The following is a 26,529-nucleotide window of genomic DNA, read 5'->3' as shown; positions in this document are numbered from 1 at the left end:
CTACGTAATCGGTTGCTCCGCGGCGGGTGCGGATCTGTAGATTTAATTGGAAAAGTTTTCTCCCACCATGCGGGGACCAGTAGTGCTGCAATCGGCCAGGCAGGACAGGCAGGACCGCGATGGGATTAATGAATTAGCCCGCTAACTGGCTTATGGGATTGGATGACCGAAAAGCGAGACAATCCCCGAAAGTACTCCGACAGGCCATCGGTTTTTCTGCCACGTAACGACGTCGCGCTGATACAATTCAATTCCCGTCACTAGCGCTGCCAATTTGTGGTGTGGTCGGGTTCACACACCCATTAGGCACCCCACAATTCTGCACGCCTCTAAGTAGCGTTACGGCAGGGCGTTATGCCTAACGATTGGCGTGATTAATGATGTTGCATATTAATACGGCTAAAAACGGTAACACGAAGCATATCACAGCAAGCTGCGCCCGGCTTTAACGGGAAAGGTAAACAAACTCACCTTAGCCACGCGCGCGCGCCCAAAACCGGCTGCGGGGAGGGCTAGGCGCCCTAGGCGGATCGTTCACCTTTAACCCGAACTCTCTTGACTTTGGTGAGAAAATGGGGAGCGATGTTTGAGGTCGGTCGGCGGCATTCGGTTGTGCCGTTATTGCGTGCCGTGGCCCCCGAGCCGCCAGAGGTCGCACCGCCAAGAAAGAGCGAGAGGCGGTGATTATGTTGAAAAACCGGTCCATAATTATGCCAATGTACACATAAATCGGCGCACGCAAACTATCGGCCGCGCGCGTGTTGTTGTGACCGCTCGTTGGGTGGGACCGGATAGCAGGAACTCCTCCGTGAGGGTGTGTGTCCTTGAAGGACCTCCAGAGCATCCCGCAAACGCACACATCGGTGTGTGTGTGTGTGTGGTGGAAAAGAAAACAATAAAATTATACGTAGTTGCCCTCGAGGGGGCAACGCTTGACACACATCGGCACAGCTGAGAAGGGCTCACAACACCTTGGCAAATCTCATCGTCTCGTTACATAGGGCCTTGTCACACTTTTCTGAAGCTGTTTCGGTCACATTGTTGTCGTTGTTGTTGACAATATTGTTTTCGCTGGTGGTGCCGTAGGCCCTACGAAACAATGGGTAGATTAATCTTGGCCTTTTTGCAACTTTTTCTGCTTCGAATGCGTCGTTTGTAGCGTTGCGATACGCAATGAAGTAATAGAGAGGGGTCTCTGTGACACACTCGAAACCCAGTTTTGATTGAGATGGGAAAGTTGCGTTGTTACCAATGGTTACTAGCTCACCGTGTAATGCATCACCAATTCGCTCCTCATAGTACCGTCGTTCTTGTTTCTATTGGTCAAAGTAGACATGTTCACTAACGCTCTCATCGTTCTGCTTTTCCCATTCCTTTTCAGGCCAAACAGAAAGCGTCCGCCAAGTGGCTGCTCTCGAAAGCGTACAACAATCGTGTGCCAGACATTCTGAAGGATCCGTTCTACCGGGACCACGACGGTCAGGACCACTTGAAGCCACAGATCGTGGTCGGGCTGGGCAACGCATCGATCTACTGTCAGGTGTTGAGTAACATCTACTCCGACCCGAACTACCAGACCCTGAACCACTGGTCGATCCTGCAGACCCTCTCCCGGAAGGGTGTACCCATCAACGAGTCGCCCGATCAGCCGCTAACCGAGACGGTTCTGATACAGACGAATCCGCTTAGAATTGTAGGTTGCCCACCATCGAAGAAGGCTGTCCCTCGTTCTAACCAATTGCTCTTCGTTTATCTCTTCGCAGAATGCACATATGGCTGTGATAGAAGCGCTGATGGTGTTATACGCTAAAGAGGTGGCTTCCAGCGGAAGAATTTCCAGTGCTTTAGAAAGGTACGAAACTCCCCGAAACAAAGACCGAATGTTACGCAACATTGGCCCCGATTCGTCCACACTCGGCCGGTACACCTGCACTTGTTGAAGGCGAGCTCCGAGAGCGTAAACCACATCTTCTTTTTGCTGTGGAACGACTGGTCGGGGAGTGGTGGTCGCGCTAATGTATGCAGTTCGCTGTCGGATTATCGATTCCACAGCCGGGATCGGGACGGTTCTTGATTTCCATAGTTACGAGACTGGACCGTCACGCTCGGTTTTTAAGACGGTCTGTTCTCGGAGCAGTGCATGTCACACGGCCCATGGTCCTATGCTTTTTGTCGACAGTGGCTAACTAGTGACTGTAGCTGCGCCTTGTGTGCTGTGTGCTTCGTCTAATTACCGCCCTGAACATGGATTCGAAAAGGTTCACATCAACAGTTTTATCATTCACAGTTCACAGAATATTTCTTCCGCCATTCCGCCATATGGTTGCTGAGATGACGACCAACCTGTGCTGCTCAGTTTGTGGGGCGTAAACCAGTTTTCTTGTCAATAAACCTCAGTGGTCAGAGCAGGCGGCAGTGTGGGGATTGTGAACGCCGACGCATCCGAACGGCCCCCCGACCATGGCGGGTTCTTTTAAAGTGGACACAATTTCAAGGCGCGCTGAATAAGATTACGTTCGTAAAGCGATAGAAGACCCAGCCCGGTGCCAGGTATCAAGCTGGCAAGGTTAAACCCACGACACCGCTCCAGAAGGAGACTATTGCGAATCTCTCTCTCTCTCGCTGTGTGACCGTAATTTAGGAGGACGAAAGCTGGTTTCTACGACGTTCCTTCGTGCCATTTAACTACCCCTGTTTTATATTGATCTTTGCTCTTCTGCGAAATACCTCATCGAAGGTACCCAAAAAAAGGCGATCCCACGAACCTTCGCTACGATCAATAAACCGGGCTCTCATGTCAGAGCAAGGTCGTAGCTTTCGTTCCACCAAAGAAAAACTTACACTAATTCTGCTCCGTCATGAGCTTCTCATTTTTACCTAACTTCCGCGAGGCGGATGAAACGCTCCGCAAGCTGTGCGACGTTCCGGTTCGAAGTTGGCTAATCCGCTTTCTTCGTCGTTTCTTCCTACCTACAGAATTTCGGGCCGTAGTGTAGCGCCAACCGTTCAGCATCATGAACCTGCCTTACTGAATTGGATTTCGCATGTGATCGGTGCGCTGAAGAAGCGCATCGACTACGAAGTGGCGGCCAATGGAGGCAGCGGAGCGCTGGATGAATATGTAAGTTTCGGCAGTGATTTATAGAGCAAATAGATTATAATCGCCGTCTTAGGATTGTGAGATCCAGAAGATTTGCTTTTAAAACTCATTCTTCAAACCCCTTCTCACCGCGAAAACAGGGTCAACGGCATCAGAGCCCGGACGTTCCACCTGTACGAGACTTTCGGGAACTGTGTGACGGCGTTTGTTTGGCTTATCTAATCTCGTACTACTGTCCCAAACTAGTTCCTTGGCATAGCGTTAAATTCAACCACGTACCAACCATTGAGGTGAGTGTAAAATGCTTGTCCAAATGTTGCCTTTCTTCGATGGAAGAACCGTCCGTATTCAGTCGGTTGCGCCAGCCAACCCGCCTACCTTCTGTGGAAGGTAAAGTTACATAACGCAGATAACCCCAAGAAAAGAATAAGTTGTTATGGCCGTACCGGGCGTAAGAAACATTCGTTTTCCGTTGTTTGTTGTGCGCACCGACCGACCGAATACTAATGCCAATGCCGTTGCTTATTCAAATGTTTTATTTATCATGTCACCTCAACAGGATTCAATTCACAATATTCTGATAGTTAGTAACTTTTCCGAGCGAAGTTTGCCATACAGCGTGTTTCACATGTCACCAGAGGACATCACCTACATGCGGGGGTAAGTGTCCCGGAATCAACCCACCGATAAGATTGAATTCAATTTGCAAACCTTTTGCCCGTCTCTTCAATCGCAGTTCAATGAAACCGAATCTGGTCGTGCTGCTGGCGGACTTGTTCAACCTCTTCGAAATCCATCCGGCCAAATGTGTCTGCTATCCGGGCATGGAACAGCAGCCCACAGGTAAGTTCACAGCGGGCGCGTCTCCACTTCTCCGTCGGTGGTCGGTTCCAAGCGTGAAGCGCACGATAACACAGGCCGTTTGCGCAGTATCCTAAATCGACCATTCATCATCCGCGGAACATCGATTATGGCCCGACTGATAGGATGTCAAATCTGAATCCAGCAAAACATTATCGCCACCACCATCGTCATTAATTACATCGGTTCAAAATTATTGCATTATCAATCCATTTACACGTGTCCGCCCATAAATTCGGATTTATCAGGTGTTTCGTGGAAAACAAACAAGTTGTTCAGAAATCACGGATCGGGACGGCCCACCCGCTCGCCACCTCTTTATCTGTTGCTTGTTTTTATTGCTTTTTATGATACTAAACGGAGTCAATTAAACGTTTTCATTCGGTTTCTTGTTTCTCCTGGGTGTGTGGAAATTGTGGGTTGACTTGACCAGTGTTAGTTATTATTTTTACAATTAACACTCCCCGGCAGCTTATTATGGTTTTGGGTTTGAATGTCCTCACGCGCCTTGGTCAGGTTTGGTTTGTTTGTTTCTTCACATCTATCTGTAGCTTTGCCGATATTCCCAGACATTTCTTTTCGGTTTCCTGCCACCATTTTGCGTTAACATTTCTATCCACTCATTTCCCTCCGATGGTGTCCGTAGGTTTCTTGAATGCCTGTATCTTAGTTCCTCTTTTCCTACATAAAAAAGATGGGTGTAATCAGCTGAACGTGCCCTTAGTCGTTGTATTGGCGGCTTTCGAGTAGAGCAAACCTTCAATTCGGCCACCCCGCACATTCCAAAGTTAGCGCTTCCCTCATTAGACACAGGCGGTAATGATAGGCCCGTGCACGTAAAAATGGAACAACAATGAGCAAATTTGTAAAACAACGGGTTCTCTACTTTGAAGCTGTTAGTAGGTACACCACCACCTCCTTGTGACTTCTTTTGGAGAGTGTACCTCTCGTGATTCGCAAGTTTTATCATAGAAAACTCATTCATAAATAGTTATCTGAATTTTCCCCTTTCGAACTATGGTTGTATTCCGTTTCTCGTTTATCATTCTCTTACTTTATTACATGTTTTGTTAATTTTGGCTCTGTTGTTATGGTTGTACGCTTTTTTATCATAACATCACAGCCGTCCGTACAGCTTTCTATAAATATGAGCTGCGAAAGAAAATCTTCTGTTCGAGATTACCGCGTGTTGGGTTTCGTTTTGTAAATTCTTAATTTTCATTCAATTACCATCACACCAAATACACCGAAAAGGGCAAACCATCATCACCACCACCATATCGGCCGCATCGTGTTTCGTGGACACACCATCCTCATTCGCCGTACGAAATTGGCCTGTCGCCAGCAGCATTCACGCCATTCTCTTCATGCGCATCACACATTTGTTTGCTCTCACGGTTCCCGTTTTTGGGCATACTATATTTGCCACCAAAGGCTGTCCTCTAGTCCCTCTCTGGGGGTATTGCTTTTGGTGTCCGCTATTTGGCGAATTTTCGCACTTGGTACAAATGGTTCACGACGACGACGAATGTGGTTCGATCGCCTTTTCCGCCGTTCGTTCTCTTCTTCTTTTCATCGATCCGCCAAAGCCACATCCTGTGGGATGCTTCTTCTACGGAATTTCCACCTCTCGTTTTCCCATCTGAAACCACGGACTAAAACTGACTTTTCCAACACTTCTCGTATGTCTCTCCCGTGATACAAACACCCGCGCGCACACCAGACGCAGCCGGAGCCGGCGCTACCAATGAGCACGGCATTGCCCATCGCAGGGGTTTCGCGAATCAACCGACGATCGCGGCCATTCCCGATTTGCGCCCCGGGCTCGATTCGCCACCCGGTAGCGGCAGCGGCGGTAGCGGCACCAGCAGTAGTGGTGGTGGTGGCGGAGGCGGCTTTGGCGGCACCGGTACTGGCAATGGTGCCATTAATCGACCGCCATTTCAAGGTCTAATACAATTTCTTTAACTACTTTCAACCCAAAACAAAGTCCCGTTCAAACTCTAGAAAACTACACACCGCAACGATGTATTTGTTTTAGATTTGTTTTTGCATTCGTTATTTTGTTCATTCAAGAGATCCTCTTTTTAATTTGCTTGTTTAGTATGGGTCTCTTTAGACTTTACTTTTTCAGTCCTGTCCTTCGCATCATTTCATCTTTTATGTTTCGCCCATATTGCTTCCGTGTTTAGTTTCATTTACTTTATGTGTTGTGTAGTTTCCATTTGTTTTTCATTTGTTTTTCATTTGTATCGTTCGCTGGTAGTATGCATCTCGTCCTATATACTTTTCTCTGATGGAGCCATAAGCATAAACGCCATTTTGTTTCACGTCTGTTTCGCGTTGTTCCGGATGTATTTGATTTAGAAATTATTTCGATTTTATCGCTTATCGTAGAGAGAAAATCCTTTGCATGAGCCCGTCCAGCCCTGTCTGTCCTATGTGCGTATAGCGCACGATGTAGCTACATTTCCTTACATCGATCTTTCCATCCGCATCGCCTTTGGGGGGGCCTGGTGCATTGCTTTTAATCACTTTCTCCTCTGGGCGCGTTATCGGTGGTTTGTAAAACGCACTTTTTGTGTCCGTTTGCTGCTTCCCCCGGGTGTCATGTTTACTGTGTTGTCTTAATCCACGCCGCGGGTGTTTATTGATGCTCGAAAAATCAGCCATCGCCCCTAGGCCACAAGCCCAAGTCGTGTTATACCTGTTAATCGTGTTCAACAAATGCGTAGAGAAACGTGCGCTTCCGCCTTACGCGATGATGCGCCAGAGTGAACAAATTGCCTTCCTGCGCCCCACCAGACCGGGCAATAGACCTTTGACAGTTCCTCTTTTTGAAAAGTCGGGAAAATGAAACACGCTTAGGAGATGAGTCAGAAGTGAAACAAACCTTCAAAGACACCCGGGGGGGGCCAACAACACAACTGTAAACAGCCGATTGATTGCGTTACCGGTATGTTGCGCAACTGAATTAAAACATTAAACTCGATTTTGTTTCGAAATCGTTTTCTCCTAATTGTGTGACATAAACTTACTTTTGATTGTACTTTATGCAGAAAGCAGCGACTGTTTCTTATGTTGCATGTGACCAGGGCTGAGACAATCACCTCTTTGCTTTGTCGCACCGATCCCCCGGTGGCGTCTCTGCAATTTGGAGCAAAATGGAAGAATTTTAATGCCCTCGAGGTGCGAACCGTTGTTCGTAGTTCGTACAACAACACCCTTTTCGGGCCACAAAACGTGTCAATCTCTGTGTGCAGTACAAGGAAAGGAATGTGCAGCAATGCGGTTCTTGTTCATTGTTTCCGGCTTTTACGGAGCACTGGAGGAACTGGAGATGATCGCTTGCCTTTTTTGCTGCCGACAATGAAACACATTTTGCGGCAATTTCTCGTTCCCATTTCCCGGTTTTGTTTTCGGACAGATCACGGCTCGGATCGAAATGTATCACATCCGGTGCCATACCTCGAGCCCCTCTCGAGGCGGTCAAAGGGAAGGGCCAGTAGTTTGTGAACACCTTCCACAGTAGTGTTCGTTCGCGGGCCGCGTTCGATTCGCATTTCTGGCCCCCCGACCACACGATCACTTTCAACGACAGTCCAATAGTCAAATTGGGAGACCACGGCGTCGTCGTCGTCGGTCGGGTGGAAAGCTGTTTTCTCCACGGCTTCTAAATTGGGGCCTCGCATCGTCGCACGAGTGTCGCTGCCGCTGGAACGGCAAATTTTGCAATTCCCCGTGTCGTGTTTGGTTTGAAGATAAATTTGAGAAATCGAGCAAAGAGTTAGGTTTTCGCGCGCTCGGAGATCTGACCTGGCTCGCGCTGATGATTACTTGGGCACCACAATAACAGGGTTGCTCTGTTTTCCTCCTCCGGATCACCGCAAATTCTTCACCCGGGAAAATGGAAAAAAGAACCGTTTTCCCCCTCTGTTCGCTGGTGGGCGCGACCGATTTCGTAAACGTCACCAATTTGGTGCGTTTTACAACGACACCGAGGCCTGTGCCCTGTAGAGTTTTGCTTTGTGCGCATTCCTCCGGTGTTTCTTGCCGTGAGCGCATTCCGTGCCAATATGGGAATCGCTAAAACAATCCCGCCTAATAGACTTTCAAAACGAGCCAATTCGACACTTCCGCCATCTCGTGGCGAGCCAGATGGGCAGATTGGCCACCCGCGGGCCGCATTGTCGATCTCCAGGCAACAGGTTTCTGCGTTGGTAAATGTCCATTTTCGGCAACTGGCTCGTGGGGGTGATCGTTTATTGCGGGCGCCAGAAAAGGGCTTCCGGAATGTGTGCCAACCAAAGATACGCGATGGGCTTCGGTTTTAGTGCTTTAGTCCGCTGCATAAGTCCGCTGCTTTCCGGGCTCTTTGAGCTCTCAAAGCTTCGAGCACGTTTCGAGCGAACGCCGCTCCATTCTAAGCACCGGCGCGCACTTACGCACGCACTTCAATTACGGTTTGGAAATTTTGGTCTAATTCGAAAAGTGGCCCCTCATAATGGGAAAATTGGGCAGACGTCGGCGCTCCAGACGAACCCGCCGGGTTTCTTGCTGCCGACAGAAGAGCCTTCGAGATCGAGCGTCTTCTGCTCCGTCTAATCTTCTAACCCCCCTCAGGTCTTCAGCTGAGGCCTTCCGAGACAGAGCGGCGGGAACGCGCATATGTGCCAAACCCGCCGCCGGAAACCGCCAGCAACCGGAGACCACGATCGAGAAAGCAAGAAAGAAGATCATTTCACTTTCATCGATCCGCTACTTTCGGACCGGACCCGGGAGTGAAACTTGCGGATGTTTGCTTTCGATCGACGGCGGTGGTCGGACCACTGAGAGGCGCACGTGCCTGATTTGGGTGCCGGTTGGAATACTTTTAAATTACTCTCTGCCCCCCTTCGAGGGGGAGCCCAATTTTCGGTTCATTGGTAGATAGGCTTTAAACGGCACCGTATTTAGAGCGATTATAGATGCTCCGCCAGCTAAAACGCGGTTAAATGTTGAAGTGAATCAAACTGCATCTCTGCACCCCCCGCAGGGCTTGGCTTTTCGGGATTTTTGCATGCATTCTTTGTTGGCTTTTCTTGTACGCTACTTACTTTCGTTTCATTGCACTGTTCGCCATATTGTTTGCTGATCCCGTTCATTTAGTGCTTAATGCAATCATTTATCCGTCTTAGTTTTAACCATTTCTGTTGCCGATGATTTTCTGTTCGATTTCGTGTTGTGTTGTTCCCTTTTTACTTTACCTATGCGTTCTCTGTCTTCTTCTTCCAAACCCCGGATTGTGTTTGGTTTCACTGCGTGTTAGACATAACGGATGGTAGTAGATATTGTGTGTGGAGCAAAATGGAGCAGAAATGCCTCACTTTTCTAACGTCTCTTCTTTTTACAATATTCCTCGCACCTATCTCTGCGAACAGTCAATCGGTCGCCATCGGCCAGCACACTCAGGAAGCACATTCAGGCGAGTCGGGAAACACCGGAACAGCATCAACCGCACCAGTTGTACCAACAGCAGCAGCAGCAACAGCAGCAGCAGCAACCGCAGCCGCAGCATCAATCACCGTATCAGGCGGATCCTGATGAAGGTAAGCGAAGGGAGGTAAACTGCTATCACCGCTGCTATTATCTAATGCGACAAAAACGTTTATGCTTTTAGGATTCGTGGTCCACAGAAGCAAAGGAGTGCCAACGTTGTCATCGATGCACGAACCACTGGTGCCGGCCAGGATACGGCAGGCCAAGGAGAAAACCAACAACGATTCCAAAGCGGAAGAACGAGGTACGTAGACACGTCCCCAATGGACACGGTTTTCTTATGGTTCCATTCTGTTCTGTTCTATCGCGTTTCCTTTTTCTGAATTCGTTGCTTTCGATTGCGAATTAGGAGACAAACAATTAGGTTCTTTAGCAAGCAAGGCGCACTTGCCGCCGCCGCCCCATACATTCCGCTTCTTTTGCCGTTGAGTTTTATTTCCGCACCATTCCGCACCACGGCGCACTCATACGAACTGAGAAACAACAACGTTTTCGTCACTGGCTGACAATTTCTTAATATCAGGTCGCCTAGAAACTTCCAACACATCAAAAGTGGCCGATGAACGGCCCCGTTTCCCCGTTTGAAGATTGTGCCCATAAGAGGCCGTAATAGCGGGGAGCCATTGGAACCACGCATCATCGAATCGCGCATTGCGCATCCATTTTCTCTGCGTACATACTCTCTCAAGTTTTACCAAAATGGCACGCCGCGTGGGTCGCTTATCGCTCTCTTTCCGTCTCTCTGCAAAATTATCCATTTTTGATTAGTTTTCCTTTATGACACACCGCTGCTACGCCGCGCATCTCACCTTTCGTGGGGCGGTTGTAGTTTCGATTTCATTCCATGTCTCTTTTATGACCTCTCAATCATCAAGGGGTTCACGGCACACGGTGTCCGCCAACCGTAACATACCTGCGAACAAACGATTTTCGTTTTCGCACCAACCGCGGGCAGATTACAGCGAAGCGTGGCAAGTTGTGGCTGGTTTTAGAATAAAGTAGAATACGTTTTGCTATCATTTCAATCGTTGCGCAGCGAAATGAAGTATCGCCCTTTCGGTGCTGCTTCTTGCGCCAAAATGGGAAAGTGGATCGGCAGCTCCTTGCTGCTAATTGCCACACGGCGCGCGAGACAGCGAGGAATATAATAAAATGCGCCCGCGAAGAGAGTGGCACAAAAACATAAAACTATTACCCAGTACACACCCCTACATTTTCGCTAAATTATCCGAGGACCCGCGCCAACTGACCACGGCGGTGCGTTCCACAGAGCCACACATACACGGTTTCAGCTCTCTCGCTCTGCTTGCCATTTCACCTTCACTGAACCATTTCATGCCGGTGGAAACCTGTATCGAAAATAGAGAAGAAAAACAATGCACCCAAACGTGAAGTTCCACCTACTCGCGAGCGCGGCCAAGTCGTCGGGCCGTCTCCTTGCACGGCACGGCACGGCCGTTCGACCACCTGTGGTCGAACGGTTGCGGTTGGCACCACCCAATAATGCACGCCAAGCTGGCTGGCCGCGCCAGTTAGTGTGCGGAAGTGGACCCATTCGTGACGACTTCCAATTGTGTCTGGTGGTCGGTCGGTTCGTCGGCCCCCCGTAGGGGAAAACTGTGTGTCCGGCTCCGTTTTTGTTGTTGTTGTTGTTGTGGCGACGTTTTGGTCAGTGCAAAGAATAAGACAGACGACTGACCGACGACGAAAAGGGACGGCGTCGCGTCGTGCTATCCGTTCCGTTAGTTCTGGATGTCGTTGCGGTTCGGTGATCAGCTTGGCCGGCTTGGTGGACGATATGGTGCTTTGTGATGGACGCTTTTGAGTGGATGATGGCCCCTCGGAGTAGCGTTTGAGTGAGAAAGGGGACAAGAACCGTTCGAAGAAGCACTTGCGCCAAAATCAGAACACTGCGAAACGGCGCCGAGTCACGATCGTCTCTCTGTGTCTCCGGAGTGGTGGCCTCTGCAATGGCCCTGTTCAATCGGTTCGGGCTGGATCAGTTGTTAAATCGGTGTATTTTCTACGTTTTCAAAACACTTCTCGTGGTGCTTCTAGGTGATAGCATCCCGGCTGGTCGGCCAAGCAACTGGGAAGAGTCGCGCAAACCCAGCTTCTCAGGTAAGGCCACGTCCACGATTTTTGACCTTCCTCATAGCTCCTCATCTCTTCACTAACTTCATGAGAGTGCGCTTCGCTCGCTTGGTTCAGTTTAGCGATAGTCAGCGATAGTGTTTTTTTTGTTTTTGCTGCTTTTCACTTGTGTTTGCCGTTAAATGTTTCGAAAATTCTCGTGAAAGCTTCTGTTTTTTCTAACCACAATGTGCCACCGCCGTCTCTGCGTCGTTTTGTTGATCGTCCGTATGCGTCTCTCGTCACTACCATAGGGCGACGATCGCGCCGGAATTCGTTTAGCGATGATTCGCAGCTAACGATCGAAAACTTTGGCGGATCGCAGGATCAGCTCAACACCGTGGGACGGTTCGAGCGGGAGCGCAAAGTTTCCAACACGAGCCTCACGTCGATCGAACCGGTCGTCCCGGCCCGCTCCTCGTTGGCCGATGCTCGCGGTTCGATTCAGTTCGGGTACGATACGGATTCGGGCAACGAGAAGCAGGATCGCGACACGGAAAAGCCACCCGGCAGTAGTGGCACGTTGCGGCGTCACAACAGCACCACCCTACATTCCAGCGCCGGCAGCACCAGTGGCCATGGTTCGACGAGCGGTCGTGGCGCGTCGGTCGAGCGAGATCTGGTCGATGGAGATGCCAGCTCGACGACAATGGCTGTCGCGGGAATGGCTGCTGCTGCGACCGCCACTGCTGCTGATGTGGAGCTCACCCCTCGCCGCAAGACTTCCTTCGCAACACTGCCAAACAACACGACCACCTGGCAGCAGCAGGCCATAAGCGTGCAGAAAATGGACGATGTTGGTAAGTGACACCGGATTCGAGTTATTTTCGGGGTTAATGCCGACTTTTCGCTTTTAGATGACAATCAACCGCTGGAGGATGCCACGAAAATCTCAACGATCAAGCTGAAGCTGGAGGAGAAGCGTCGTTTGATCGAGCAGGAAAAGCGGCGCGTCGAATCGGCGTGGTCGAAGCAGCTGCAAACGGTTGGCAAACAGGCATTCTTACAAGCTATTAACAAGGTGAGGGGATCGCACTCTGGAACCGAGAATGGTGGGGAACCGCGGCCGTTGACTAATACGAAAACCGGTGGTGTCCCGCGTGAGAGTGAGCTGGTGTGTAGATAGCGGAAGCGGATGGTTTATCGGAGTAGTATGTAGCTCACGCGGAGGCCCGCCCCGTATTTGTGTTGATTATGTATGGCTCTCAGTGTCTTGGAGTGAATTCCTATGTTGCTAACTCTTTTCTTCTCGGTTCCAAGTTTGTAGTTGGCACACACCCGTGGGTTCACGCCCTTGCCCCACTATTAGAAATGTACAAATCACGTTGTGACTAATTGTAGATCTATCTGCACCGTGTACGTTAGGCTAGTTTTCGGACAGTTAAGATGCTGTTCTCCTTTGGTGGCGGACCACGTTCGAAGCGTTCCCTTGTCACACGCCCCACTGTTCCCGAGTCTCAGCCACCATCACTTGAGTTTTCTGTGTTCGAGTTCACTCGGCCTTGTCGTTGCTATACCGCTTTATCGATTGCAAATTGTGTTCATTTTGGCAAAAATACGCATCATGCCATTTACTCTATTGCCTAGCACATTAGTGCATTAGAACTATGCCATTTATCTTTCGCTTTACCCTTACCGCTCATTTTATTGTTACAATCACACACCGTTTTGACACAGACCGTGTTCCGCGCATTGTGATTAGATTGTGTGAAGCACCAGTGGGCAACCAGTGTGCGTTTGATATCATAATTCCGTACGAGATGTGAAAGAGTCAAGTCATGATCATGCTCTCAACTATGTTACGTTTATTTTCTTTCATTTCGTCCTTTTTGCTGCGCTGCGCCTGTATGCAAAAATGCGAACAACCCAACAATCGTCCCACCCAAACCGACCCGTGGGGGAACACACGTTGGGGCATTATTCCTTCACCACCACCACCACCATTCCACCATTCAACACCGCCACCGACCCGTGTGACCCGTGACATCACCACCGTGTACATATCTATATATTGTCGATCACCTTCGCTTCCCTTATATCCCCCTCCGTTCCTTGTTGGTCACGCGGGGTCACAATTTGCCGTTGCGCGCAGAGTAAAAGTGGCAGTAATGTCCCCGGTGAACCGGAATCCACCTCGAAAGAATCGATCGATGATGGGCCTACGGTAGTAGAGGATGATCGTGGTGGTGTAGTAGAAAAGGCGGAACGGCCCTGCTCTCTCAAGGTACTGTTTGTGCGTGTAGTTCCGAAACCACACCGTGGGTGTTTCTTACTTTTTACATAACATTTTTTTCGTTTAACTCCCTCTTTAAACATAAGCATAAGTTACAATTGGGCGTTTAGAGACAGAGTAACAAAAGCGATCACTAACATTTCTAATAGGTCATTAATATAAGATCTTCTACAGATGCATGGGCTTATTTTAATGTTAAGTTTCAAAATTCGCCTCTTAAAACACGTATGGGGAATACTTTTAACAACATTTCACGTCCAAAACGGGACAGTAACTAATTGTAATTATCTTTGTGTTTTTGTTTACCGAATAATGATGGTAATGATACAACGCGCATAATTAGGATTTGGATGACCACAGCAGCAGCAAGTATGAGCAGAAGTGGAATGCACAAATAATCGAACCGAAGAAGACTCCCGATCTGGAGAACATGGACCTGGAGCAGTATCAAGTAAATAACTGTGATCCTTTTAATTAATACTTTCCGTTGTTTGTTTGTCGGTTGTTTGCTTGTCCTCGAGAGTATCGACTTAACAACCTTCGCCACCTTGTTAATGCCACTTCCTCCCTGCGTAACATTTTGTAATATTCGCTAACAAAATTCACACAATCGCTCATTCTCCGTTTTTCTTCCATTCCATTCTTTCTCTGTCTCGTTTTTCTCGCTTTTGCGCTCTAAATTAAAACTTAAAACCGAATCGGTTCGAACCGTCACATGAACCGTGTGCTGTGCGTGCATCTTCCTTGACTGACATTGGCTACTAACCGCTCTCTCATCGACCCTCACGCGCTGCATCAACAACTCTCCTCACCGGCTCCGTGTCCGGTTCCGGCTCCGGCATATCCTGTTGCGCTTCATTATCTTCGCTAACGCTAACAAACCACAACCGATCATACCGACCAAAATAAATGCCAAACACACACAAAAACACATACATAAAACAGCAAAGCATTTCGAAAATGAACAACAACTTGCACGATATTCAGGCGGACATACAGCGTCTCACGCATCAGCAGAATCAGATTCAAGCGCAAACGCTACAGGCCCAGCAGCTACTGCATGCGCAGCAGATAGCCAATCTGCTCAATCAGGTAAATGAACTGATCGATCCTCAAATTATGATACCTCGCGCGTAGCTTTAAGCGTTCAAACGTGTGATAACCCTTCATGACGATCACTTTGTATTTTGCGCCGTTCACGCTGTTTGCGTATTATAAGCTAGAAAAGAGGAATGATTGGAATCGGTGCTCGATTAACGTATCTTTCGACCATTGCAGCAATATGGTTCCCAGCAAAGCATCCCGGCATCGACCTACCGGCCCATGAACACTGGCCCGCTGTTCGGCTCTAGTCCTCATCTACCGCAGCAGCAATCGTCTCCGATCAACTACGGAATGCGTCCGCCTAGTCGCGATCCCTACCTTTCGCAGCACACGATGCAGTACGTGAACGAGCAGGGCCAGTACATACAGGGGTCGCCGCAGCAGCAGCAGCAGAATCACATGCAGCCCAACTACGGGCCAAATCCCCACCAGACGCCGCCCCATCATCCCAACAACCTGGTGTACAGCCGCGAACAGAGCCAAACCCAGCTGATCGGTGATCAGAATGGTCAGTACCGGACCATGGGCAAAGACAGTCATCAGTACTCGTCGAATTCCTACCTGAACATGGACCAACACCATCAGCAACATCAACAGCAGCATCAACAGCAGCATCAGCAGCAGCAGCAACATCAGTTCTACCACCAGGATTCAAACCACTACCGGGATCCGTATCAGCAACAGCAGCATCATCACGGGCACGGACAGCAAGATTTGAAGGATCCACAGCAACCACCTCACGGTGGCGGTGGACAGTTTTTCCTGCACGACAGTGGTTCGACTCCACCACAAGCGCCACAGCGTCGAACGTGGGCACAGTCGGCCGTAGCGGCCGGAGTCGTCGGTGCCGGTGCATCACCGATCATTCCTGGCGGTGGCGGATCGAACAGTATGGTCGATGTGAACGCCTGGAACCATGGCCCGGCGTCGAAGGGTTACAACAAATCTCCCGCCCCGAGCGGAGGGTTCTCGCTCCATCACAACGGCGACGGTGACAGTGGGTACGGTGGTGGCGGTGGCCGCGTAGGAAGCGGCGGCAGTGGCGGTAGTCAACAGTCATTCCAGAACCTGTTCGAAGTGCATCATCCCCATCATATGGTCGGCCAGCAGTCGACGGCCAGCCCGCAGCACAACAAGGTGCGCAACCAAATCTCTCAGATGATGATCAGCAGCAACGGCGGTAGCAGCCCGTCCGCGGGTCCGGGTGGTGCGGGGCATCATGACTATCGCGATAACCGCAGTATGCCACTGTCGCCCCCGATCGATGATATGGCCCCGCAGAGTATCTCCTTCATCGGCGACGAAGACTCGGGCGATGTCGAGATCAACACATCGAAGAGCGGCGGCGGTGCCAACGATAGTTACAGCTTACGCCACCAGCAGCAGCAGCAGCAGCACCACCAGCAACAGCAGCTGGATGCCCTGTACGGAAGCATCAAGGGTCCGGCGGGTGCACACAGGACGAGTGGTGGTGGTGCTGGTGGCGTCAGTGGGAACGCGCAGGATCTGGACAAACACCTGAGCAAACTGAACATAACAAGCGGTAACCGTACTTACAGAATACCATCGCCCACGAGGCCGAGCCTCAACTCGAACAGTTTCCATGTAAGTGGCCACTCGTAGAACTCGTTTGCGTTCGAAAGGCATAATACATTTGTTTCCCCCTCTCGTAGGACCCGCAAGAAGACGTGAACGAGAAAGGGTTCTACATCTCGTTTGATAACGAGCAACCGAAAAGACCAAAACCACCGCTCCGGACGAAACGCTCGCCAAAGAAGGACAAACCACTCGCTGGTGTCGAGTCGGTCGATGGCGAGAAACGGCGAGACAGTCTGGGCGATAAGAGCTCGTCCGCGCGAGGTATGTTGCTCGGTGAGGCGTGAAAAGTAGCGATCGTTTGCCGGCGTTGGCTTTTGACATTTCCGTGCCCGGCGGGTCGGCGATGATCGGCGGCTTAATCGGCCTCGAAGACGTTTGATTGTCTTCCGGCAATCGACGCATCGAAAAGCGAGGTGTTGGGGGAGAAAAAACAACCTTAGTCTGCCTTGTGGCCTTAGCCGGGGGCAGTCGTTAGTCAAGCGCAACGCGAAAACGGAACAGCCCCTGCCGGTGCATGCGCTGGTCATCGTAAAAATTAACTTTCTTTTCTCTTTTCCTTGCTTCCCCGCGTGTGTGCTGCGTGCCCCCCGGGTCGCGATCGCGTGCCGTAAAGTAGAAACCAATGCCAACAATTTCGGTACGTTCAGTGTCAAGACGGGCAGCAGTTTCTCGGCCAACTTCAACGAGGAGCACAACGCTGCGCACATGCGGAAGAGCATCATCGCGGACAGTGGTTCGTCGCCGTTCGAGCCGGTGATGCACAAGGTGAACGTCACCGGCAGCGGCAGCAGCGCAGCGTCTACGCAGGCCGCTCTGATGATGCATCAGATGATGGACGGTGCTGGGGACCGGCGCCACACGCTGGATGCGGATGTAGCGGCCATCATGAACAATGGTCACTATGGAAGCCACAACAACAGTAGCGACGGGTACGGCAGTGAAACGGATCGGAATGCGAAAATAGTGATCGATGTTGCGACCGATCAGGTAACGCTCGTCAATCTTATGTACGATCAAGAGATGCATCAACTGACCTGTTCAACCTGTTTCCCTTTCGTAGACCTCCGTGGATGAGATGGAACGCAAGAAGGAGAAAATTATGCTCCTTTCGCTGCAGCGACGACAGCAGGCCGAGGAGGCAAAGGCGCGCAAAGAAATCGAAGCCATGCAGCGGCGCGAGAAGGAGCGCGAGAAGGAGGACGAGCGTGCCCGCAAGAAAGAGGAACAGTTTGCCCGTCGACAGGCGATCCTGGATGCGCATAAAATCAAGAAAGCTATCGAAGAAGCGGAGAGAGAAGTATGACCCCGAAGCGCGGAGTCCAGTAGCGTATGGCGGTGACTTATTCCGCGTTCTCCGTTCCGTTACAGGGAAAGACAATCGATCGTGAGCTACAGATCAAGCACCAGCAGTATCAGCAGCAGATACATCATCAAACGACGCCGTCACCGGCGGCAAAGATGCGCACGCAGAAGCTGAGCCGGCCGCGACCGAAAACGATTCACGTCGAGTCGGGCTCGGTGGATCTGAGCGAAGCGTCCAGCCTCAGTAGCCGGGGCAAGAAGGGTTCCAACTCAAACTTGACCGGTAAGTAGAGCGAACTTTATTCACTCACTAATCCGAGGCAAGCATGACGCAACATCGTTGGCTTGGTGGCCACAGAACGCCAGAGCCATTGAGGGACGCGAGTACGCGCAAATCCCGTCCAGTATTGGTGATTTTGATTCGGCTTTTCAATTCGATTCCGTTTCATTTTCGCTTGTTTCTGTATGTTCTTATGTTTTGTCCGTTTTCTTTTTCTTTCTTCCCGTTATGTGCGTCCAATCTATTGTTTGTCTCTAAATGTGTTTTATGTGTGTATTCGCGTGTGTGCGTTGTGTTGTTGTTCTGCCCTGTCGCCGGAACTATTGGACACTGGTGGACACACTAATCGCATCACAGGTCTCGGAATGCACAGTGCCTCGAACACGATGCGCCGAGACTACTACCGAGGATCGCAGGATTCGCTCGCAATCAGAGGTAATGTTTGGTCTAGTTTTGTTAAGTTTACCCTTTTTTAGCTTATCAAGGGGCCCCAAACCCTTGCCTCCGTGATGTTCCGTGCCTGATTGTTTGTATAGTTTCCGTCGTCAATTGAAAGAAAGTTACCGATCACAAAAAGAGGTAACAGTTCCCAATACCACGGTGGCGGATGGTGATGGGTTGTAATGTGTGTGTAAGCTCTATTGCGTGATGTGTTCGACGAACACAACAGGGTCACCAAGAATATATGAAGGTTTGTTAAATATTGGAAGCCGAACACTTTGCCTATGCTTTGCTTGTTTGTACATAAATGACACACCCTTTGGGCTTCGTAAGATCCGTGGCAACAGCAAGTTGATAGACACGGGGTCGCCAGTGCCGATTGGCATACACATTCTAACAATTTTATGTTTATTTCTCTTTCTTTCTTACTCCACTTCGCTTCTACTTCTGCACCGATGTATCGAAATGTATTCTACTAAACTTACTACCACTATCGTGCGCCGATCGGTGATCGTGGTGATCGGCAGAATCACCGGACGAGTATCCTAGCAGTAGCTCGACGCCCATTGGTCGCCGGGGATCCTACAAAACTGGAAGAGGTTGGTGATGGTCTCTCCGTCTAAGGACGTCTTTGCGCGTTGCGTCTTTAGGCGACGTTCGTTTGTTCTGTTAACTCGTTGACGATAAACGTATATTTGCTAGAATGAAATATGCTTCCCAGCAGTTGTTTACCCGTAGTGTGCAGATAACTAAACTAACATCTAACAAACCGTTCCTTGATTCCCATTAACAACAGCATTGAAACGACTACTAACAAAAAATGCACACATTTTCTTGTTTTGTACGAGAGATGCAGAGATAATAGAAACTCCATTTTATCATCATTGCATGCTCGCTTCTGTACAAGTTGGCTTAATTCTTCTTTACTTTTGATTTTGTCATCTAGGCATTAATGAATTTCTCAATATTTTCTACAACCCAAATTCACGCGCTGCTCGAGAACCCGAGATTCGTTAACCAGAGCCCCAGAAGGTGGACGAAGTGCGCTCTTATCATCACTTTCGGAAAAGGGACCTTCCCCCTATACACACCGTTTTGCTTTTGATACATGTGATGGCCATTTTTCTACCTTTGGTTTGGCGAAAACTACTGGGCAGATGGATTTTACGCTTAGTATTATTTCCTTTTCGGTAGCACACAACAGATTTCAATGCATACACCACTTCTTCTGTAATGGTTTAACCTTCAGTTACACGTTGCTTTTACGTTTCGTCGTAGTCTTTAGCAATTATTTCAGCGGGGTGCCACATAGCGCCCGCGTTTTTTGATCCCTTTTCTTTAGTGTCGCCGTTATTCCCTGTTCCTTCCGAGAATAGTACAGTCCCATCGCCTGTGTCGTCGTCGGGGCACACAGGGGGGAAGATCGTACTCCCGTTCATCGATCGTCACACGATTCCTTATGCCTATGTATGTGTGTGCTTCTTCCAGAACCAGCCACAATCGAACGGGGCCGTACACTGTCGCGTATCTCGCTAGCGAAAGGTGCCAATTTCCGGGGACGTAAATCGAACTCCCTGATGAATCTATGCGGTAAGAATCTGGTGCGCCGAAACACGGCAGCAGCAGCACCAGCACCATTAATGAACCTCATACCCTGCAAACAAGCCTCCTCTCTGTTATACGGGGTCACACAGATATGGTTATGGTCATTGCACAGAGTCTATCGTTCCCTCACCACCAACGGGCGCCTCATTCTGTCAAATAATAATGGTACTTCCTTTGAGGCGTCCTAATGTTACTGCATAAGACACCCAGCTCAGTAATGACGGGTATTACAGGGGATTTACAAGTTATTAACGTTCAGAAAAATATCCTTTCTATCATATCTCTATGACTTACACTGTGGGATTTTTATCTCTCTTTCGGTTGCTGTCCTTTTATCGCTTTGATTTTGGTTTCTCTGTTTCTTTGGTTTTATTTACTTCAATTTCGTGATTTCTTCGCACACTATTATCGGATGTTACTCTCTTTACTTTCACACACATCTCAAAGGCACTTACAGATTTGCGGGACATTTGTTTATGTTTCTATGTAGCTTTTAAATCGATGGGTTTGGATGAGAACCTCTTGACTCTATCTCCATCTCCCTCGTTCTCTCTGCACAACGAAGTGCTCTCCACTTTTATCGCAATTAGATTAAATAAAGAGAGTGGCCAGTTATTGTGGCCCTGAGGGCAATAAACAAATCGTTCCGCGCCTAGCATGCGCGTCGACCACCGCGTCATTTGCGTCCAGTTAGTGGCGCGCGGCTCTCAAACATATCATAATTTCGCTGTACGATCATCACCGGGAACCGTGCTCCGTATGATGATCGTATGGATCGTATTTTTAGCATCCAGAAAATACCACACTGGCGCGAGAGCAAAGCTCTCTTCCAGAACCGTCTACCGTCCGGTCAGTTGATGGTGCGCCGCGATCCTCGCGAGTGGTGCATTTGTTTGTGCAAAACCGACATTCGTTTCGTTGTTTTACACAATGCTGCTATGTGTCTCTTGTGCCACAATTAGCAAAGTTCCATTGTCGCACCCGTCGCGCCACGACGACGATGCGATGCCTGTTCAGCCTGCCTTCCGCCGAACAGTGGCATTTCCGTCATCGTTCCGGCTCGATCAGTTGGCAGAAGAAAAGGAAAATCTCGCCCACTGGTACTGTGATCGGTGCTTAGCTGTGGCACAGTGCCGCACTAGAGCGGTGCCCGGAGTTGATCGTGGGCGAAAAACGGATCAGCTAATCGAACTGGTACGGCAATCCGGTGAACGGCAGCGAATGGAAGAGGAACGGACGTTGTTGTCCAAACCGAACCACCGCAACTCCCCCCGGCTGCAGGAATGCCTGGTCACTGTCTTTCGCCGACTAACGATCGAAAACAGCAGTGCTAAGACGGCGGCGGGTCCGTTAAAAAGATCACCCAGTGCGATCAACAGGAAAACGAGTGGTCAATCTTCACACGATATTACTGAAGGTAATCGATTTTCCGTGCCCGTGCTCTGGTTGGATTGAGTTCCCGTTGGGTTGGGATCGTCGTTCGCGTAGTTGTCCTAGTTGGTCGAAACGCTTTGTTTGCTAAAAGTAACTCCAAGAGTAACAATCCCGTAGAAACACTAACAGTTTGATACTAACCCCGCATCGATTAGCAATCAGTAGCTAGGTTTAGTAGGAAAAACACTCCTAGAGGGGCGCACAACACACACTTTTAGTGGTAGGCAAAACACGTGCGGGCAGCAATTGGTAGCAATCTCGACGAAGGTCACAGCAGCAGGGACCGACAGAGGATGTGTCCACCAATCCGCTCCGTCCGGATAGAGAATAATCGCCATTTGTTTTCGCCATTTTCGCCGTGTTACTCCAAAATTAAATGTGTGATTGTGGGTGTGTTTGTGAATTTGGGTTTAGCTCATCACGTTTGAGGTCTACATTTACATTTTTGCACTATTTTTGCTTCTTTTCTTCATTCATGGTGTTGTTAGTGTTCTTTTTTTTGGTTTCCCACTTTACGTTCACTGTTTCCATTATTTTCTTTAAGTTCTTTAACACACACACTCATTCTATATGTTTTTGGTGTCACGTTACAAACAAATTGGGCAAATTAATCAAGCAAAATTCAATTTGCTGCTGCTTGCCACACTGAAAACACCCGCCGCCGGTGCTACGGAAACAAACCTTTTATCCAACTTTGTCGTTCGGATGAATCGAGTAACCCCCAGAAGGATCTAGTATCCTGCGGACGCCACTGGATGCATCTGTGGTTACTCGATGCAGTCGACAGCCTCCTAACCTTTTTACCTTCAACCAATCCGTTGTCCTTCCTTTCCTTCTGATAACACGCTTGCCCTTCAACGTTGCTATCTGCTTGATTGTGAAAAACCAAAATGGAAAAATTACTGACTCATATTTTTTACCTTTCTACCCTCCACTTCACCATCCATCTTCATGGCACACACACTATGAATAATTGTCTGAACAAACTCATTGCGCCTGTGTGCCTGCTGTGAACGTGTGCTTGCTGCGATTGGAATCGAATCGCTGTCGGATGACTGCGATCGCTACTAACGCTACTCTCGCGTGCTGTGCTGCAACTTTCGCATGACACCCCAGACTCTGATTCCGGACTGGGACGTGCCACACCACCGAGGCGAGCACCGTCGCCGGGAATGGGACCATCGAGCCGGCATCTGCCGTCACCCTCCGGGCCAGGCTCGTTGCCGCCCGGGTTAATAACGAAACGTCGCGGCTTCGACGACGGATCGAGCGATATCTCGTCGAACGCGAGCTCCATGATGGATTACAGTGGTCTGTAGCGCGGAATAAGGATCATCCGTTTTTTTTTAACCCATCCTTACCTGTACCCTGTATGCGGTGTCCTTTTTGATTTAACTAACCAATCCCCTCGGGCCTTAATTTCCTCCCTCTATAGGGCCGAGACTGTACAAACAACCGGCAACAAAGTCGAACCGTGGCATCATCCTGAATGCCGTCGAGTACTGTGTCTTCCCGGGTGCAGTGAACCGCGATGCCAAGCAGAAGGTGCTGGAGAAGATTGCCCGGTCGGAGGCGAAGCACTTCCTGGTGCTGTTCCGCGACGCCGGCTGCCAGTTCCGGGCCCTGTACGGCTACTGGCCCGAGAACGAGCAGATCATCAAGCTGTACGGCACCGGACCGAGCCAGGTCGATGATGTGATGTTCGACAAATTTTTCAAGTACGTTGCTCTCCGCCGCTTTTGCGTGGTACTCCGTGGTTTAATCCGCCGCCGTTTTTTGCGCTTCTCTTTCAGATACAATTCGGGTGCTAAATGTTTCACCCAAGTGCACACCAAACACCTCACCGTCACGATCGATGCGTTCACGATACACAACTCGCTGTGGCAGGGCAAGAAGGCGAACCTGCCGAGCAAAAAGGACATGGCGCTGGTGATTTGAGGGACGCAGCTCCGGCGTTCCCAGACCTGTTCCACCATCATTACCACCAGCTCCACCAAGGGGTGTACTCCGTTTGCGCGGACGGTGGCAGCACCGCCGCCGCCGCCGCAGTCATCATCCGCCGGGGCGTCACCGTAAAAAGTAAACGTCTTGTGCGGCACGCCAAGGATATATTGCACTGCGCCCTGCGCCACCCACCTCCTGTTATCAGTCTCAGTTTTTTTCCCTTCCCCACTTTCGTATTCGTTTAATGAGTATTGTATATGACAGTTTTGGTATTTTCCCTTAGGGAAAAGTTTGCATGATTTAGTTTTTGATGATTTTTTTCTTTTTCTAACCGTCGCTCCAACACGTAAAAGATAGAAATAAAGGTAACCAACCTCGAACCGATGAGAAATAGTTCTGATAAAAGACACAACATTTGCTTACGAGAGTCAAAAAGTGTCAGCTTTTAGGGGGCTCTCTTGTTTAACGAACTTCGTCGTCCGACATTCCCATTGGCAAAGGCCACGTCCGGATTGCATCCCCCCAAAACATTGCTGGGCTTTCGAATGGGAACCTTTTGAACCCGAAGCCTCCGTAACTAAACCGTTTGTTGAACAATTTAACCAGTTTCTGTTTGGTTAACTTCTGCGTATTATTTTCAACACTCTGCCGTAAAGGTTTCCCCTTTCTTTTGTAGCTATAAATCATTAATCTATGGTTTAGGAATGACAGTAATTACGAATGCAAACTGATAGTTGTTGTAACATACCATATAAAGAGGGGCAGAACGTGAATGCATTACAATCCGCAGTAACTTATTAACCAACCATTATTAAAGGAAGACGATGGTCGAGATGATGGTCGGTGGATTGAACATTAAACACCCTGATTATAATAGCGTCGTATGCTATCATTATTCGTTAATTTGTTTCTTCATTTATTCTTCTCTTTTTCTCTAACTTTTGAACCTTTCACCTACGACGAAAGCACGTCGTCGAAGGTTATAAGACTCATGCGACTCAGACTAACGAAGTAAAACGGAATAATTCGCATAGATATTAAATTAATATTATTATTAACTATTACAATAATTTGAACCGTTAAATGATCGATTCTTTACCCGGCTCCCCCAAGAACACGATTCCTTCCGCACAGACCCGCTCGCTCCCTCACAGGGTCAGGGTCGACATCGACAGAAACAGGCGGAGTTTGCGCAAGTAACATCGATCCCCCTGCGGTTCTTAGTGCGTTTGTTAGTGTCTTTTTTGTAAAATAGTCGCTTAAGTTTCCAATCGGTCCAGTTGTGGTCAGGGTCACTTACGAGACCCTCCCCCAAACGGTGGCTGATCACGTTTAACGAAAAATAACGAGCGCTGTGGGGGCGAAAGGATGATAACAGTCGAAGGAGAAGATACCGGAAACAACCGATTAGTCGACAGAGAACTGTAGTGGAAAACGCAGAACTATGTCCTTTTTATAATACTTAAGTTAAAGCAAAAAGAACAAATATAATCGTTTTTATTAATAACTTTTTTTGTTGTTTTTTGCTTTCGTTACTTTAGGTTACTTTTGATTATGTTTCATTTCGATTGTTTTTGTTCACCAGCAGCGTGGTGCAATATATGCTTCTAAGTGGCACGATGAATGAGACACCCCAAGTTTGCCAATACTACTCAAACTACACTTTGCGAAGCAACATCCCGGATCGTACTACGTACTAAAGCAGAATTGGAACAATGACGGGAACGAAGGAAGGGACACACAACCTTAATACAACCTACTATCACTTAGCTAAAAATTTGTGAATATAATTCTCTAGCCAGCATTGTTGTGCTACGGACGATTTTTGCAAGTTTTCCAAAATATTCACGATCGTGGCGAGAGATGCGTTGAGGAAAGTAAACGTCTGGACAACGCGGATGGATTGCGTCCTCTTGGTTAAGTCCTCCGGTTAAATTGTGTGTGCGCATTTTTAACGACTAGCGAATGCCGGAGCAGACGGAGCGGTTAATAGAAGCCTTCGTAATTTATTCGATTCGATTCCTCGTCTAGCGGTAGATGCATTGTAGAAAATCGATTTATTTAGCCAAATAGTCACGACGACGGTCCCCGGGTGAGGGGATTACAATGATAAGAAACCAGTTTCCGTCGCACCTGCTCTCGATGTCCTCAATTGAAGAAAGCAAACGCAGTTTCTAAATGAACCTTAATCCCCAGTATATAGTGATCTTTAGGACGGCAGAAGCCGATCGCCCGGGAGAAGGGAGTTACGGTGTTACTCAAAGTAATATATCATTTTTATGTCGTTACTATTGTAAAATACTCTCCGCTCTGTGAATAGTGGCCAGGAACAGGTTACGGCGTTTCGAAACGTTAAACAATGTTTGGTGATTTCAATCAAAACCCCTCCGGCGAAGGTAGCGAAATGGTCTATTATTTGTGCAAGTTGTTTAGCTTCCGTTTGGGTTTAGTGCTATTTAGAGCGAGCTGTTATGTTGCACAAACAAAAAAAAAACAATAGAGAATGAGCCCTTTCTGTTTTGTGCGTGTATTGCTCCAGATTCTTATTCCCTATTACGCTTCCAGGATTTGAGAGGAACGTGAAAGTGTAAGGAAGTGAGCAGGGAAAATCTTGCACATTTTGTTGCCTGTGAATGTACGATAATTAAATCAATCAATAAAATATTTCAGTAATCCGCCGGCTGTTGTCTTGAGGACAAAATATCACACCCAGATAGGCGATCGGGATTCCTTTTTCAAATGCGGTACTTTTTCAAATCTGACCTCTTCTGCACGAGCGCCATCTGGTTTCTAAACAATTGTCTTTCTAAACAAATCTTTTTATAACAGAAAGGGTTTGTTCGTACGTCAAATCGGAAGGGTTCTGTCAAATTTTTCACTGCAAAAACGTGTTTTAGTGTAAAACGGTCTCTTTTGTGGACTTTTTCTCGGAGTGGTCCTGAATAACTTGAAAGT

General features: G+C 48.8%; 1 protein-coding gene across 1 annotated transcript in view; it reads left to right on the top strand.

Annotated features, from left to right (window-relative positions):
- Window positions 1-26,168, top strand: part of LOC128267649 (patronin) — a 39,714-nt gene extending 13,546 nt beyond the window's left edge. The window contains exons 2-27 of the mRNA XM_053004535.1: window positions 1,382-1,693; window positions 1,764-1,852; window positions 2,977-3,121; window positions 3,241-3,390; window positions 3,660-3,760; window positions 3,837-3,943; window positions 5,685-5,909; window positions 9,382-9,549; window positions 9,621-9,743; window positions 11,558-11,620; window positions 11,887-12,432; window positions 12,490-12,653; window positions 13,725-13,856; window positions 14,209-14,316; window positions 14,811-14,957; window positions 15,144-16,574; window positions 16,643-16,829; window positions 17,182-17,555; window positions 17,629-17,865; window positions 17,937-18,153; window positions 18,508-18,585; window positions 19,119-19,190; window positions 20,080-20,181; window positions 22,747-22,941; window positions 23,066-23,348; window positions 23,424-26,168. Coding sequence (XP_052860495.1) covers window positions 1,382-1,693; window positions 1,764-1,852; window positions 2,977-3,121; window positions 3,241-3,390; window positions 3,660-3,760; window positions 3,837-3,943; window positions 5,685-5,909; window positions 9,382-9,549; window positions 9,621-9,743; window positions 11,558-11,620; window positions 11,887-12,432; window positions 12,490-12,653; window positions 13,725-13,856; window positions 14,209-14,316; window positions 14,811-14,957; window positions 15,144-16,574; window positions 16,643-16,829; window positions 17,182-17,555; window positions 17,629-17,865; window positions 17,937-18,153; window positions 18,508-18,585; window positions 19,119-19,190; window positions 20,080-20,181; window positions 22,747-22,941; window positions 23,066-23,348; window positions 23,424-23,568 — 5,901 coding nt within the window. The 3' untranslated portion in view covers window positions 23,569-26,168. The remainder of the gene's footprint in view (window positions 1-1,381; window positions 1,694-1,763; window positions 1,853-2,976; window positions 3,122-3,240; window positions 3,391-3,659; window positions 3,761-3,836; window positions 3,944-5,684; window positions 5,910-9,381; window positions 9,550-9,620; window positions 9,744-11,557; window positions 11,621-11,886; window positions 12,433-12,489; window positions 12,654-13,724; window positions 13,857-14,208; window positions 14,317-14,810; window positions 14,958-15,143; window positions 16,575-16,642; window positions 16,830-17,181; window positions 17,556-17,628; window positions 17,866-17,936; window positions 18,154-18,507; window positions 18,586-19,118; window positions 19,191-20,079; window positions 20,182-22,746; window positions 22,942-23,065; window positions 23,349-23,423) is intronic.
- Window positions 26,169-26,529: the final 361 nt, after the last annotated feature.

This window comes from Anopheles cruzii, chromosome 2, assembly GCF_943734635.1.
Source record: "Anopheles cruzii chromosome 2, idAnoCruzAS_RS32_06, whole genome shotgun sequence".
Classification (NCBI taxonomy): Eukaryota; Metazoa; Arthropoda; class Insecta; order Diptera; family Culicidae; genus Anopheles; species Anopheles cruzii.
Note: the sequence above shows the minus strand (reverse complement) of the source record. Positions and strands in the feature narration are given on the sequence as shown.